The sequence below is a fragment of the Nerophis ophidion genome, linkage group LG17 (genome assembly GCF_033978795.1).
Source record: "Nerophis ophidion isolate RoL-2023_Sa linkage group LG17, RoL_Noph_v1.0, whole genome shotgun sequence".
In the NCBI taxonomy this organism is placed as follows: domain Eukaryota; kingdom Metazoa; phylum Chordata; class Actinopteri; order Syngnathiformes; family Syngnathidae; genus Nerophis; species Nerophis ophidion.
Genome location: NC_084627.1, coordinates 36,214,092 through 36,231,767, shown reverse-complemented (window position 1 = coordinate 36,231,767; position 17,676 = coordinate 36,214,092). Strand labels below are relative to the sequence as shown.

Here is a 17,676-nt window from a genome sequence, read left to right as displayed (position 1 = left end):
TATTAATACATTCAGTTTGTATTGTATTTCATTTACACAGCACCAGAATTTTACATTTAGGTTCAAATTAGGGATGGGTGATATGTGTCAAGATTTTGATGCAGCTCTGGCGGCGTGACCCCAGATGCAGCAGGCAAGAGGCTGATGTTGAAGACAATAATGGTTTTTAATAGACCAAAGGGAACACACTCACAAGGGAATGGGCAAAAAACAAAGAAAAGAAGACAAGTGCCACTAACAAGGCACAAGACATGGGACTCCTTCTGTTAATATTAGCAATAAGCATATGAGGAGCAGAGAGAGCTATGGAATGCAACGATGACAATAACAAAAATGAAGGCAGCGCCATACTAAATAGGAAACTTATTGGCAAACGGGCTCGGGTGTGTCCCAGTTGCTAATCAAGGACAGGTGTAAGGAGCCAGTACTGAGGACAGACAGGGGAAGTGAATCTACCAAAATAAGAGTACTGGACAGGAATTAAAATCCACATTAACAGGAAAAAACAACAAAAGTCCGAAACAGTCACAAGGGTGTGACAATATGGCCTAGAGCCAATATTGCGATATAGATTTCAGCCTCCAGTGATAATGATATAAACATCAAAATATATTATTTGGCATACAAACGATAAAATAACCATTTTAAAATGGGTTGCCCTTTTGGAAACCCATCTGACTTTTATATACGGCGTCATTTCCAATTGTATTAGTTTGTTAAAACTATTATTATTATACTCAATCATCTACTTTTAATATGTGGTTACTTTCTGTTTTAACATGGATCCATCTACATTTCTGTAAAAATGTAATAAACACTTTGTTTGGATACTTTTGGGCAGGACCACAAACTACATAAAGTCCAAAGTAGTGAAAGGGGCCAATGCTGATACTGATGCTTAACATTTTCAATTGGCTAGTTAAATGTTTGATCACAATCATAATCATACTACTACACAGGATGACCAAACAATATTAATCAAACATGTAAATAATTTCCTTATTCCCTTTTGACTATTATAGAGTCAATAGTGCAAAATAACTCAACATAAGAAAAAACACATATCATTTGATTTTACGCCCAAAGTCCTCCTGTGTCTAGGGACTTACTGTATTTCCTAAACAATAACAAAAATCTACCATATATAGATACTATACTTTGTATCGTAACTGTCGATATTTGTATCTATCCGCCCATGCATTTACATTCAAGAGGTCTAATTTAGCCGTTAGCATGGCTTATTGTATCCTCACCGTACCTCATAATTACATTTATTCACTCGGGATAATGGGGCCCTATGTGAATAGCAATATAGTCAATGATACTGTAGATATATCTCACCTCTTTAAGTTTGTCGGTCAGAACTTTAATTTCTTCTTCATATTTGTCCTCCTTTTGTGAGTACTGAAAGAAAAAGGATTATCAACTATTAAACATCAAACGCAAAATCATCAACAGAGCTTAACACATGTAGTTATTATAAATACCAATACAAACATAGAAAGTGCATTCATGTTTTCCAGTCTTCATGTGTTTGCTCTCATTGTTTGCTTTAACTTTGAATTTTTCTCGTCAACTAGGGAAATATGACCTGTGATGATGATTTCTGGGATAATACTGAGAACATGAAGTTGAGATTCAAGTTGTTATGTTTATTTGTGTTTCAATAAACCATACTAAGGTCTGCACGAATACTCATGTGGAAACAGACACTTCGTGGAATATAGTTCCCTGAGCAGTTTTGTATTATACAAAAGTACAAACGTATATCAAAGGGTTCGAACAATTGAGCTGAAGCACTTCTTTTGTACCTTTTCAGATTGAGCTTCCAATGACTTCAAGTTGTTGGTGACATTTTTCAACTCTTCCTCAAGATCACCTGATTTACTGAGCAGTCAGAAAGGAAACAAGCAGGGGGACAGGAAAGGACAACATAGTCACGTGACCGCTCAACAGCGTGATCACCATTGTCATCAGAAGGAAAGACCCCATCACACTTGCAAAGTAAGGTAGAGGAGGTAGGAAGCAAAACTGGTGATGACATGTGTCTCACAAAAAGAAAGACATGTCATCATGTGTCAAGGTTAGATGGTGATAGGTAAAGGAGGGTTGTTTCAGGAGCAAAAGGCAACAGGTCAGAATGAAACCATGGTACAAGGGGCAGAGTAAATACCTCTTCCTCTCCGCACATCATGGCTTTCACATTCTGGTCCAATAACCCGAGCTCCTCTTCCAGTTCCCTTACTCGTCTGCAGGGGTTAGTCCATTCCAAGGGGTTTCAGGGTTAGGGACAGTTAAAAATATTCCATACAGGTAGTTGACAAGGGTTGGTTATTGTTCATGATTGACGGTGTTTAATGGTTGATGTTGACGGTTGATGATGATTAATGATGGTTGGTGATGGTTGATGGCGGTTGATAAAGGTTGGTAATAGTTGGGGATGGTTGATAATGGTTGGTGATGGTTGATGATAGTTGGTAAAGGTTGATGGTTGATTATGGTTGATGGTTGGTGGTTGGTGATGGTAGATGACGATCGATGAAAGTTGACGGTTGGTGATGGTTGATGGTTGGTGACGGTTGATTATAGTTGGTCAAAGTTGATGGTTAGTGATGGTTGATGATAGTTGATTGTTGTTGATGGGCGATGTTGGGTGACGGTTGATGATAGTCGATGATGGTTGATGGTTGATGACAGTTGGTCATAGTTAATGGTGGTTTGTGGTTATGTATGGTGGGCGATGGTTGATGATCATTGATCGTGGTAGGTAATGGTTGGTGGTTGTTGAGGATGGTTGACGGTGAGGGTGTTTTCAGGCATTACAGAAGAGCACAAAACGAACATTTGGGTCTGCATGTCATTAATGAGTGTGTTACCTCTTGCAGTAAGTGTGCAACAAAACAGGCACTGACGCAGTTGATTTAATGATTGTCAATGAGTCATGTAACAAAAGTGCAACTGAATACTTCTAAATATAACTGGGTTCTGCAGCTTAAAGTTGTTACAAGCTATCAGTAGTCGCATGCAGTCATGTTCTTTACTAGGCCAACATGAATAATGTACCACATAAGTGTTGACTTACGCCTCAGCCACCTCAGCACGTTCCTCTGAACGCTCCAGATCGCCCTCAAGAATGACCAGTTTACGTGCAACCTGCAGACATTCGACATGACTCACTAATAAATACACAGCATGTACAATCTTGTATAACAATTACACACAAGCCAGCCTGCACTAAAAAAAAAAAAAAAAAACACCCTACAGGAAAATGACTGTTCGAAGTTTCTGTTGAGAAAATGACAAGTAAAAGTCTAAGAGTAGCTGCTATCTGTTATTTATTTTAAAAACATTTGTCTTAAAGACATCTATTTTAGAGGTATGGACTGTGAACCTAATCCCATTTTAAAATGATTATCCAAAAATGTAGTATTTTACACAAGTTTTGTTAAAGTTAGGATCAGGCGTTCCCAAAAGACCATTGGTTACACTTGAGAAAAGTCTTTACTGAGTCCTTGCTAACAAAATTCCTAGACAAGCATACTCTATGTTCTTTTCTCATCATTGATTGAAAATAAATAAATGAATAAACGACTTAATAGTTGCAAAGTAAATGCACTTTTGATTCACAGTCCACATTTTCCTTTTCACCGTTAGCAGGACTTCTTTGCTTTTGCAATAAAAGTTAACCCACTCAGCAGCAAATCGGTATTTTCACAATTTCATTGGCTGTTCAATGTGTCAATCATCATTGTTTAGGTAGTATGGTGTTGGTAATGCATCCATGCCAACAGAATGCACGATCAATAATCTGTGGAAAATATGTACATCTGTCTTATGCACATGAAATCTTAGCTATATAAAGTCAAGACAACAAAATACTAAGAATGAAGTGACATGCGATTATTTCACCTCTTCATATTTGCGGTCAGCCTCTTCAGCAATATGTTTGGCTTCTTTTAGCTGCATCTCTTGAAGCTCCATTTTCTCTCCATCTTTCCCTGCCCTGTTCTCGATGACCTTCATTCCTCTGAATATTAAGAGGACAAAAATAATTGATTGTTACTTTGTTCAATGCTGTGCTTTTAGGCCGGTGTACAATTTCTCCGATCCTGCTGCTGCCCAGCCTCGTATGATACTGACCATCCTACTGCATGAAAAACGTCCACTCTTTTCCCCATTAGACTGATTGTGGAAGAAAGCATAACTAAGAATATCCGCTTTTTTAACACCACTTCTCAGTGCTATCTTGGGCTTATTTACCAGCCTTCCATCTTCATTAACTCATTGTATATGTTGGATTTAATGAGACAAAATGATACCAAGCCCTCTTCAGTCTTCTGGAAGAGGTAAATTCTTTACCATATTATTACATTATTTCATAAAACTACTGTAGTTGTAGGATTATTGTATTGTTTTTCAAATAATATTTTTGTATCTCAAAGTCTTTCTTTTTTAAAATAAGAAGGAACGATCTTTATTGTCGTTGCACAAGTACAAAAAAAATTAAATTTTCAGCACAAACCCGTTCGAACAGAACAGGAACGAGGTTGGGTCGCAACTTACTGGGCCCCATAAAAGGCATGTTACATGCTAAAATTGGGGTGTTTTGAGTTAGCAAAGCACTGATTAAAATTAGAGATGTCCGATAATGGCTTTTTTGCCGATATCCGATATTCTGATATTATCCACCTCTTAATTACTGATTCCGATATCAACCGATACCGATATATACAGTCGTGGAATTAACACATTATTAAGTCTAATTTTGTTGTGATGCCCGCTGGATGCATTAAACAATGTAACAAGGTTTTCCAAAATAAATCAACTCAAGTTATGGAAAAAAATGCCAACATGGTACTGCCATATTTATTATTGAAGTCACAAAGTGTGTTATTTTTTCTTAGAGTGCCTCAAAACAGCAGCTTAGAATTTGGGACATGCTCTCCCTGAGAGAGCATGAGAAAGTTGAGGTAGGCGGGATTGGGGTGGTGGGGGGGAGTATGAGGTAGCGGGGGGTGTCTATTGTAGCGTCCCGGAAGAGTTAGTGCTGCAAGGGATTCTGGGTATTTGTTCTGTTGTGTTTATGTTGTGCTACCGTGCGGATGTTCTCCCAAAATGTGTTTGTCATTCCTTTTTGGTGTGGGTTCACAGTGTGGCGCGCATATTTGTGACAGTGTTAAAGTTGTTTATACGGCCACCCTTAGTGTGACCTCCATGGCTGTTGATCAAGTATGCTTTGCATTCACTTGTATGTGTGAAAATCCGTAGATATAATGTGACTGGGCCGGCACGCAAAGGCAGTTTATTGGCGCTCTGTACTTTTCTCTACGTCCGTGTACACAGCGGCGTTATAAAAAGTCATGAATGTTACTTTTTGAAAACGATACTGATAATTTTGAAACCGGTACAGGTAATATCCAATATTAAATGTTTAAGCATTTATCGGCTGATAATATCCTAATTAGGGACGGCGTGGCGCAGTGGGATAGTGGCCGTGCGCAACCCGAGGGTCACTGGTTCAAATCCCACCTAGAACCAACCTTGTCACGTCCGTTGTGTCCTGAGCAAGACACTTCACCCTTGCTCCTGATGGGTGCTGGTTGGCGCCTTGCATGGCAGCTCCCTCCATCAGTGTGTGAATGTGTGTGTGAATGGGTAAATGTGGAAGTAGTGTCAAAGCACTTTGAGTACCTTGAAGGTAGAAAAGCGCTATACAAGTACAACCCATTTATCATTTTATTTATTAATCAAAATTATTTCAATTCGTTTAAATGAGTGGGAATATTTTGAGATATTAATGTTTGGAGTTATGAGCTCGGCCATTGAACCAATTGAGCTCGTAAGTTAAGGTACGACTATATATTGTATAGGTCGTTATTCATAATTGATGGAAGGGTTTCAGTGTAGATTGTAGTGGTACAGTATGTCAAGATACTGTTGTTGTAATAAATACAACACCGCTTTCAAGTTATTAGAAGGTGTTGAAGAAATGATGAATACGCATTTTACCTCTCACTCTCATCAGCTGCTTTCTCAGCCTCCTCCAGCTTCTGTAAAGCAGTAGCCAGTCTCTCCTGAGCTCGGTCCAACTCCTCTTCCACCAACTGGATGCGCCTGTTCAGAGATGCCACCTCAGCCTCAGCCTGCCGGGACACACAAATACAGTATTTGACTGTGTATAAGCAGGGGTGGATCTAACTGATGTTTTCAGAAAATACCCCATTCTGGATTTAATTTAGAAGTTTATTTTTTTACAAGCCTGACAAAACAACCATAGCTGACTTGGTGCCATTATAACAACTCAAAACATCAATATACAATAATTATATTTTACCTGTAATAATTACATGATAAAAAAAATCAGTGTTAATTTCCATGGAGCTCAGAAAACCTGAATGGTGTCAAGAAAAATGTGTGTCTCTTGAAACTATCCATCCATCCATCCATTTTCTACCGCTTATTCCCTTTTGGGGTTGTGGGGGGCGCTGGTGCCAATTTCAGCTACAATTGGGCGGAGGGCGGGTTACACCCTGGACAAGTCGCCACCTCATCGCAGGGCCAACACAGATAGACAGACAACATTCACACTCACATTCACACACTAGGGCCAATTTAGTGTTGCCAATCAACCTGTCCCCAGGTGCATGTCTTTGGAAGTGGGAGGAAGCCGGAGTACCCGGAGGGAACCCACGCATTCACTGGGAGAGAACATGCAAACTCCACACAGAAAGATCCCAAATCCTGTGATTGAACCCAGGACTGCAGGACCTTCGTATTGTGAGGCAGACACACTAACCCCTCTTCCACCTTGAAGCCCCTCTTTAACCAAATATTTGCGAAAAAAAAAGTTTTGGTTGCAAATCTTTTTGTTGTGGGTGGGAGCTACTTCCGCTCTCAACACACGTGATTCAATGGTGTCGCCTTGGAAGGCTACCTCTTTAAGAGCGCCAGCAATGCTTTTAAGACGTGGAACAGGCGGTGGTTTTCCATACATAACAACCAGAACGGTGGCTGATTCTGACCAATTTAAAAGGCTTCTAACATATTTTTCGGAGGAGGACCCCCCCACAAGATTGAAGTTGAGTCATACCCCCCAAAAAAGCCTGGCAGTCAAGAAAACAATTTGTAAGCAAAGAATGTTTACAAATTAAAAAAAAAAAAATACATGATAGATATCAAAACCCCAAAAATCTTTGAAAACAAAAAAATATTTTTTTCTTGGAATATATGTATATCAATACAAAAGACACACATTTGTATCTTGTGTTTTAAATTAACTGTTGCAGGAAATAAAACCATCTTTTACAGGTTCTGTACTGTTGAATAAGAATAATGCTTAATCCGAATGGCAAAAAAGTCATATACCAGAAAGTAATATATATTTTGGTAATGCCGCAAATGACTTCACGAAGTATACACAGTGTATACAGGGAGTATACATTGTAAATATACAGTATTCCATATAGAATATACATACATTGAGTATGAAAAATAAAAATAGTGTATATACAGAATTCAATACAGTTTACAGTACACAGCGTATATAGCATAAACATAGTGTATAAACATTGTCCATGGTGTATACAGTTATACTGTAATGTATACACAATGTAAGTAGTGTATATGCAGTAGTCAATACTGTATACATCGCGTACATAGAGTATACATCGTATATATACAGAATGGTAAATGGGTTGTACTTGTATAGCGCTTTTCTACCTTTTTAAGGAACTCAAAGCGCTTTGACACTATTTCCACATTCACCCACTCACACACACATTCACACACTGATGGCGGTAGCTGCCATGCCCGGCGCTAACCAGGACCCATCAGGAGCAAGGGTGAAGTGTCTTGCTCAAGGACACAACGGATGTGACTAGGATAGTACAGGTAGAAGGTGGGGATTGAACCAGTAACCCTCAGATTGCTGGCATGGCCAGTCTCCCAACTTCGCCACGCTGTCTCCGTATATTGAGTATACATAGAGTGTAACACTGTCCCGGGTGTATACAGTATTCAATACAGTATTATGTACTCAATATAAGTAGTGTATATACATTAGTCAATACTGTATACATAGTGTATGTAGACATAGTATATATATATATATTGAGTATACATAGAGTGTAACACTGTCCCGGGTGTATACAGTATTCAATACAGTATTATGTACTCAATATAAGTAGTGTATATACATTAGTCAATACTGTATACATAGTGTATGTAGACATAGTATATATATATATATACATATATATATATACTATAGTTTCGGTACGTCCAGAGGTCACGGTTCGGTTCATTTTCGGTACAGTAAGAAAACAACAAAATATAAATTTTTGGGTTATTTGTTTACCAAATTTGCAAAGTCCATCCATTTTCTAGCGCTTTTTCCCTTTGGGGTCACGGGGGGCGCTGGTGCCTATCTCAGCTACAATCGGGCGGAAGGTGTGTACCTCATTGCAGGGCCTATATATATATATATATATATATATATATATATATATATATATATATATATTAGGATAAGCGGAAGATGATGGATGGATGGATATTTATTAGGGCTGTGAATCTTTGGGTGTCCCACAATTCGATTCAATATCGATTCTTGGGGTCACGATTCGATAATATATCGATTTTTTTTCAATTCGATTCGAATCGATTCTCGATTCAAAAACGATATTTTCCGATTCAAAACGATTCTGCATTCATTCAATACATAGGATTTCAGCAAGATCTACCCCAGTCTGCTGATGTGCTAGCAGAGTGGTAAATTTTTAAAAAAAAGCTTTTACAATTGTAAAGGACAATGTTTTATCAACTGATTGCAATTATGTAAATTTGTTTTAACTATTAAACGAACCAAAAAAATGACTTATTTTATCTTTGTGAAAACATTGGACACAGTGTGTTGTCAAGCTTATGAGATGCGATGCAAGTGTAAGCCACTGTAACACTATTGTTCTTTTTTTAATTATTTTTATAAATGTCTAATGACAATGTCAATGAGGGATTTTTAATCACTGCTATGCTGAAATTATAACTAATATTAATACTGTTGTTGATAATATTCATTTTTGTTTCACTACTTTTGGTTTGTTCTGTGTCATGTTTGTGTCTCCTCTCAATTGCTCTGTTTATTGCAGTTCTGAGTGTTGCTGGGTCAGGTTTGGTTTTGGAATTGGATTGCATTGTTATGGTATTGCTGTGTATTGTTTTGTTGGATTGATAAGGAAAAAGAAAAGGGAAAAAAAAATAGATTAAAAAAAAAAAGAGAATTGATTCTAAATCGCACAACGTGAGAATCGCGATTCAAATTCAAATCGATTTTTTCCCACACCCCTAATATATATATATATATATATATATATATATATATATATATATATATATACACACACACACACACACACACACAGGGTCATTAGTAGACCAGAATTTACTTTCTACGTTAAATGCTAATAAAAGCCACATACATTTAAAATATCAAATTCAAAACCACGTATCTATCACTTTAAAAGTATTTTGGCATACATATTTAAATAAAGTTTTATATTAGTTTGACACGTAGTATGGAAGATGAACTTCCGGTCCCCGTGGCGACATAATAGTTGATTGTTGTACTCTTTATTTAAAATGAAGTAATTAGTATTATTACCGCCCGTCTGGCCTGGTTGTCAATGTCCGCCTGTCGAAGCAGCATATCAGCCCTGTCTTCTGCCTCATAAGCGACTTGTTGCAACATTAATATTTTCCTTCTAACTGCATCAACGGACGTCAAAGTCGCCATTCTGTGTGACGCTGCTAGCTAGCTGCTACTTTGCCGCCGCTATGTTGTCGCCCTTTTGGTTACCATGGTAACGGCGTTACGTCAGACGTAATGCACCTTCCTTTATCCCTGATCTATAAAACTATCGATATCCACGATTTTGGATGAATGAACCTATCAATAATCCCATTATTTCTATTTTTACAATTTCCCTTATGCCACCAAAACACTGACATTGCTGATCAACAACAACATATTGATTTCATTTAGTTATGGAAAACTGATATCATTTGTCAATAACTCATTTATTTTAACTTGCCAAAAACAATGATATAACTGATCAATAATTCATTTATTTTTATTTAAAAAAAATCACTTATCATTTATCAACATCCATCCATCCATCCATTTTCTACCGCTTATTCCCTTTCGGGGTCGCGGGGGACGCTGGCGCCTAGCTCAGCTACAATCGGGCGGAAGGCAGGGTACACCCTGGACAAGTCGCCACCTCATCGCAGGGCTAACACAGATAGACAGACAACATTCACACTCACATTCACACACTAGGGCCAATTTAGTATTTTATTTCACCAAAACATTAATATCATTTATCAACAGTTCATTCATATATATATATATATATATATATATATATATATATATATATATATATATATATATATATATATATATATATATATATATCCATCCATCTTCTTCCGCTTATCCGAGGTCGGATCGCGGGGGCAACAGCCTAAGCAGGAAAACCCAGACTTCCCTCTCCCCAGCCACTTCGTCTAGCTCTTCCCGGGGGATCCCGAGGCGTTCCCAGGCCAGCCGGGAGACATAGTCTTCCCAACGTGTCCTGGGTCTTCCCCGTGGCCTCCTACCGGTTGGACGTGCCCTAAACACCTCCCTAGGGAGAAGTTCGGGTGGCATCCTGACCAGATGCCCGAACCACCTCATCTGGCTCCTCTCGATGTGAAGGAGCAGCGGCTTTACTTTGAGTTCCTCCCGGAGGGCAGAGCTTCTCACCCTATCTCTAAGGGATATATATATATATATATATTTGTATAATAAATGTTATTTCTTTTATTTTTTGTTTAGTTTTTTTTCTTTAATTTGTAGTTATGTATATATATGCAACCCTGCAACCCCGACAGGGACAAGAGGTAGAAAAAAATAAAATAATAATAATATGTATATATATATATATATATATATATATATATATATATGTATGTGTGGAAAAAATCACAAGACTACTTCATCTCTACAGAACTGTTTCATGAGGGGTTCCCTCAATCGTCAGGAGATTTTATTAAAATTTTATTTTAATAACATTTTATCAATGTGTATACGATATATATGTATGTATTGAAAAATAAAAATAATTACACCAATTTCTTTTCCAGATTAATATTTTTACTCTGGTTCTTTTGTTATCTAAATTCTTAATTTAAATCTTTAGAAAAAAAAAAAAAGTTTTACTTAATTATTTTAAAAATTAAAATGTAAAAAAAAATATATATATTTGAATTGGAAAAAAACAAACAGAAGGTCAAGTATCAAAATATACGAAAGTGAAAATACATTTCCACAATGTTACATTTTTAAAGTACACAACTTGTGGCCCTAATTTAAGTCCACATAATTACTTATGAAAGACTAGGACAGTATTGATCAAGCACTTATGAACTACTAGGACAGCATTCATCAGGTACTTATGATGTGGTCTAGAATAGATGCCATTAGGCTGAAAAGTGTTGATGTCAGCAGAAGCTGATACGGCATGAAGCTTTAAGCTGCAGCTGTGAGGGGTCGCAGCTTAACACTGGAACAGATCATTTGATATTAAAGAGTTTTGAAATGTCAAATGGCTTTATGGATGCTGCATGATTCAATAGGCAAAGTACTTTTCTTGTAACGTGTAACGTGTTAGTTGACTTACATCTGTTGCCTTCTTCTCCGCCTGCTCCAACTTCTCCTGGGCGTCCTTCAACGACTCCGAGTATTTGTCCAGCTCATCCTCCACTCCTTTCAGCTTCTTCTGCAGACCCAGCAGCTCTTCCTCCAGCTACACAACAATACGTTAAATTGAAAATATGCACAAACAAAGTACTCTGTTACGTTATCTAACATGGATTACTGCAGTGATGTATGCTGTTCAAGGAAAACTGTTCTCAAAAACAAGAAAGCGTGCACATGCAAACATACACAGATCAGGATTTGTACTTATCCTGTATGTTTTTGTGGATGATGGAGGATGTATTGCCATGGTAACTCATGCATTGGAGCTCACGTGTTGTGTTTTTTTGTTGATCTTGCATTCCCTTTTATTTTGTACCTGCATTTTCCCTGTTGTTGTGCATTTTTTTTTTTTTTCAGTTCACTCTTCCTTGGCGAGGGGCGGACCTTGAGGCAAACACCTGCTGCTAATGGACTATTTACGTCACAACCCGGGGGCATTCCAATGCACACTCATATGTGCGCTCTGCTGAGTGCACCTCCAAGAACGCACCTGCACAGCTGCAGCCAATCAGCAGTCAACGCACCTGTCGCTAATGACACAATGTTGAATATTTCCACAAACTGAAATGTGGACTTGTCAGACCACGGAACACTTTTCCACTTTGCATCAGTCCATCTTAGATGATCTCGGGCCCAGAGAAGCTGGCGGCGTTTCTGGATGTTGTTGATAAATGGCTTTCGCTTTGTATAGTAGAGCTTTAACTTGCACTTACAGATGTAGCGACGAACTATATTTAGTGACAGTGGTTTTCTGAAGTGTTCCTGAGCCCATGTGATGATATCGTTTAGAGATTGATGTTGGTTTTTGATACAGTGCTGTCTGAGGGATCGAAGGTCAAGGTCATTCAATGTTGGTGGAGTGATTTCTAGAGATTCTCTGAACTTTTTGAAGATATTATGGAGCGTAAATGTTGAAAACCCTAAATTTCTTGCAATTGCACTTTAAGAAACATTGTTCTTAAACTTTTTGACTATTTACTCACACAGTTGTGGACAAAGGGTGGTACCTTGCCCCATCCTTTCTTGTGAAAGATTGAGCAATTTTTGGGAAGCTGTGTTTATACCCAATCATGGCACCCATCTGTTCCCAAATAGCCTGCACACCTGTGGGATGTTCCAAATAAGTGTTTGATGAGCCTTTCTCAACTTTATTAGTATTTATTGCCACCTTTCCCAACGTCTTTGTTACGCGTTGCTGGCATCCAATTCTAAAGTTAACGATTATTTGTAAAAAAAAAAAAGTTTATCAGTTTGAACATCAAATATGTTGTTTTTGTAGCATATTCAACTTAATATTGGTTGAAAATGATTTGAAAATAATTGTATTCCGTTTATATTTACATCTAACACAATTTCCCAACTCATATGGAAACAGGGTTTGTAGCTCCACACACTCATGCTCTCTCTGTGTTTTTTCCCCCGTCTTGATCAATTGTCTTGTGTTCCTCCTTGTCGCCTTTCTGCAGCCTACCTTCGTTTCCACGTCACGAGCTGCGTGTCTCGTCTCCCCGTGTTCCCTCTGGCTATGGGAGGAGCAGCTGTGGGAAAGGTCTCCAGCTTCAGGTTTTTTGCGGTTCATCTATCCAAAGACACTTCCTGTCTGCTCAAGGCACATTAGCCTATCTAGCATTCTGGACTAGGTAGCTCCTGCGCTCCATCGCGAGGATTTTTAACAGATGTGTGGCAGAGAGCACCCTCAGCACCAGTACAGCGGTGTGGCACAGCATCTGCACGGCTGAAAAGAGGAAGGCACTGCAAAGGGGGGGTGAAAACTTCTCTGAAGGTGGTGTGGAGCAGCCTTCCCTCCACAGACATTTTCATCGGCAGATGCAGAAAGAAAGCTCTCTGCATGACCAAGGATCCTGCACACCCTCTCTTCAACCCCTTCCCCTCAGTAGGAGGCTGCAAAGCATCTGGAGTAAGACCACCAGACTGAGGAACTGGAATTTTATCTTGTTTGGTTTTCTGTCATTGTTTTTACCTTCGATGTTCGCAACACAATCGCAATCCTATTTTTCTATTTATTTTATTCTATTTATAATCTATTCCTATTAACCTACTCCATTTATATCCTATTCTATCGACATTATTGTGTCCTACTATCAAAAAGACTGTGTGTGTCACAGGCTGAAGCAAATTTTCGTTGACAGAAATGTTGGCAGTTATCTACAATTTTTTAAAACGTTGGAAAAATTAGTAAAACAAAGACTTCTCAGAAGGGTGACATAACTCCCGGCATAGAAGGGCCAAAAGTATAGATGTTTGTGTCCAAGATAAGGGAAACGGCAGGCTGTCTTCTTCTAATGGATTTATTACAATCTTTGCAAGCTGGGTAACGTTTGCTGTGGTCTGGAACAACATGGCGCACAACTATCAGAAATGCAGCCAATGTTACATATAATGTGTCATGAGACATGCAAATATAAATCAAATACACAGAGGACATAAGTAAAGGAAATTAAATTAGTTCAAATATTATACAATTGCCATGATCCGTGATCCGGATAATGTTTTGTTTAGTATGTTCTGTTAATTTTGGACTCCCTTAGTTCCTGTTTTGTGCACTGTGGGTGTTTGTTTAGGTTTCCATGGGTACTAATTGGTTTCACCTGCCTCTAATTAGTGCTCTGCACGTTCACCTGCTGTTGAGCACTAATCATAGAGCTATTTAGTCACGTTTCTTGCCACAGTCGGTGTGGCTTCATTGTTTTGCGGGATGCAACCGTTACGTTGGTGTATTCCTGTCCTGTGTTTCCTGTGCTAAGTTGTTATCTTAGCTTCCCGTGCGATCGGCACGTTTTTCTTTTGTTTGTTCTGTCTTTGGGTACATTTATGATTTATGAGCAATAAATCATCTCCTACCTCACGCTGTCGTCCGGAGCCAACCGTTCTGCATTCCGGGAGAACAAACCCCGACCCGACCTTGCGTCGAACGTGACAATAATATAATGATGCAATATGTACATACAGCGAGTCTAGATAGCAATTTAGCATTGATTAGCCTGATTAGCACTCCACACAAGTCAATAACTTCAACAAGGCTCACTCACCTTTGTGCATTCATGCACAGCATAAAAACTTTGGTGGACAAAATGAGACAAAGAAGGAGTGGCTTAAAACAAGTCTTTCTGTGGCAGCGTTGGAGAAAGTTGTACTTGTAATCGAACTACGGCGACTTTAAAGACCATTGAAATTAGGACTAAACGCCAAATACTCTCATCAGTAAAGCATGTCTAACATAAACAATTGGATTTTTAACATTTAGGAAGATTTAGGTCATGTTTTTCCTTCTAAAGGACAAAATTAAAAACTCCAGGGAGCCACGAGGCTCTAGAGCAGGGGTCTCAAACTCAATTTACTTGGGGACCACTGGATGCAGAAACTGGGTGAGGCTGGGCCGCACGAAAATATTTCTTTAAAAAATCTAACATGCACTTTTTAATGAATTCACCTTCTTTGAATGGATTTCCCGCCCTAGCAACATACTTGCCAACTCTCGCGATCTTTCCGGGAAAAACCCGAATATCAATGCCCCTCACGACAATTTCCCGGGGCAATCATCCTTCCGGTTTTCACCCGGTCAAAAATATTAAGGGCGTGCGATGATTGCATTGCCTTTAACGTCCTCTACAACCCGCTGTCTCGTCCGCTTTTCCACCATACAAACAGTGCGCCGGCCCAGTGACGTATTGTATGAGGCTTCTGCAGACATGCGGAAGTGAATGCAAGGCATACTTGATCAACAGCCATGAAGGTCACACTGAGGGTGGCCGTATAAAGAACTTTGTCACTGTTACAAATATGCACCACACTGTGAACCCACAACAGACAAGATTGACAAACACATTTTGGGAGAACATCCGCACTGTAACACAACATAAACACAGCAGAACAAATACCGCACCGTAACACAACAGAACAAATTCCCAAAATGTGTTTGTCATTCTTGTTTGGTGTGGGTTCACAGTGTGGCACATATTTGTAACAGTGTTAAAGTTGTTTATACGGCCACCCTCAGTGTGACCTGTGTGGCTGTTGATCAACTATGTCTTGCAGTCGCTTACTGCGTCTCCAGAAGCTAAATACAACATGTTGCTGGGCTGGCACGCTGTTTGCACAGGTTGTAGAGAACTTTAAAGGTAGTGCCTTCACGGTACCCCTTTATTATTGTTGTTAGGGTGAATTTCGAAAAAATTATTACTCTGGAGGGGCAACAGTGTTAATTTGTTGACGAAAAATTTTCGTCATAGTTATCATCAACGACCTTTTTTTCTGACTAAAACGAGACAATAACTAAATAAAAAAGAATTTACGTGGACTAAGACGATGACGAGGTGTATTGACATATTCGTCAACGAATAAAAACGAGACGAAAATGTCTACCAGGAAAGGCGGGAGGAGTTGAAGTGAATTGTGAATTATATTTATATAGCGCTTTTTCTCTAGTGACTCAAAGCGCTTTACATATCCATCCATCCATCCATCATCTTCCGCTTATCCGAGGTTGGGTCGCGGGGGCAACAGCCTAAGCAGGGAAACCCAGACTTCCCTCTCCCCAGCCACTTCGTCTAGCTCTTCCCGGGGGATCCCGAGGCGTTCCCAGGCCAGCCGGGAGACATAGTCTTCCCAACGTGTCCTGGGTCTTCCCCGTGGCCTCCTGCCGGTTGGACGTGCCCTAAACACCTCCCTAGGGAGGTGTTCGGGTGGCATCCTGACCAGATGCCCGAAACACTTCATCTGGCTCCTCTCGATGTGAAGGAGCAGCGGCTTTACTTTGAGTTCCTCCCGGATGACAGAGCTTCTCACCCTATTTCTAAGGGAGAGCCCCGCCACACGGCGCTTTACATAGTGAAACCCAATATCTAAGTTACATTCAAACCAGTGTGGGTGGCACTGGGAGCAGGTGGGTAAAGTGTCTTGCCCAAGGACACAACGGCAGTGATTAGGATGGCGGAAGCGGGAATCGAACCTGCAACCTTCAAGTTGCTGGCACGGCTGCTCTACCAACCGAGCTAAGAAGAGAACCAATCAGAGCGACGTGGTAAGGAAGTTACGTAAACATAGTTTGGGTTTGAGACTGACCAGGGAATGCGCTGCAGAAGACAACATGTCAACGCCAGGGAGGAAGAGGAGAGAGGACATATGGGGAAATTTTATATTTGACGTCAGAGATAACAAGACGCAGTGTAAGAAATGCAGCGCGAGGATTACGGGGAAAAACACAACAAATTTGAAGCGACATTTACAGTCGAATCACCCCGAAATCCACACACAGGTAAGTATTTTCCACAACATACAACTCACTCGACGTTATCCCGTTTATTACACGGCTTACTTGCGAAATACTACATTTGAGACATGATTTTCGTCAAAATACGGGGATTTTTCCGCTGTTTTGCTTTAACTTTCAGAAATTGAAGGGAAAGTTTACATATTACCCTTTAGTCGACTAAATCTACTGTAGTTTTCGTCGACTATAATCTTATGATATTTCCTCAACTAAAACTAGACTAAAACTAAAACGATTCAAATAACGAAATTATGACTAAAACCAAATTACATTTTAGTCAAAAGACTATGACTAAAACTAAATCAAATTTTGCTGTCAAAATTAACACTGAGGGGCACTGAAAATCGGGAGTTTCCCAGTAAAATCCAAGGTATGCAAGTATGATGCAATAAAGCAGTGGTCCCCAACCTTTTTGTATCCGCGGACCGGTCAACGCTTAATAATTTGTCCCGCGGCCTGGGGAGGTCCTTTTTCTTTTTTTTTCTTTTTTTTTCTTTGTCATGAAAAAGGGAGGTTTTTGTGGTTGGTGCACTAATTGTAAGTGTATATTGTGTTTTTTATGTTGATTAAAAAAAAAAAATGTTTA

The 17,676-nt window shown here is 39.3% G+C and overlaps 1 protein-coding gene across 1 annotated transcript in view; it reads right to left on the bottom strand.

The window, feature by feature from the left end:
• The window catches only part of tpm2 (tropomyosin 2 (beta)), a 32,559-nt gene that overhangs the window by 1,796 nt on the left and 13,087 nt on the right, over positions 1–17,676 (bottom strand). Inside the window, exons 2-7 of the mRNA XM_061876864.1 lie at positions 11,721–11,846; positions 6,010–6,143; positions 3,910–4,027; positions 3,083–3,153; positions 1,812–1,887; positions 1,342–1,404 (exon numbers count right to left, since the gene is read on the bottom strand). Of these exons, the coding sequence (XP_061732848.1) occupies positions 1,342–1,404; positions 1,812–1,887; positions 3,083–3,153; positions 3,910–4,027; positions 6,010–6,143; positions 11,721–11,846 (588 nt within the window). The remainder of the gene's footprint in view (positions 1–1,341; positions 1,405–1,811; positions 1,888–3,082; positions 3,154–3,909; positions 4,028–6,009; positions 6,144–11,720; positions 11,847–17,676) is intronic.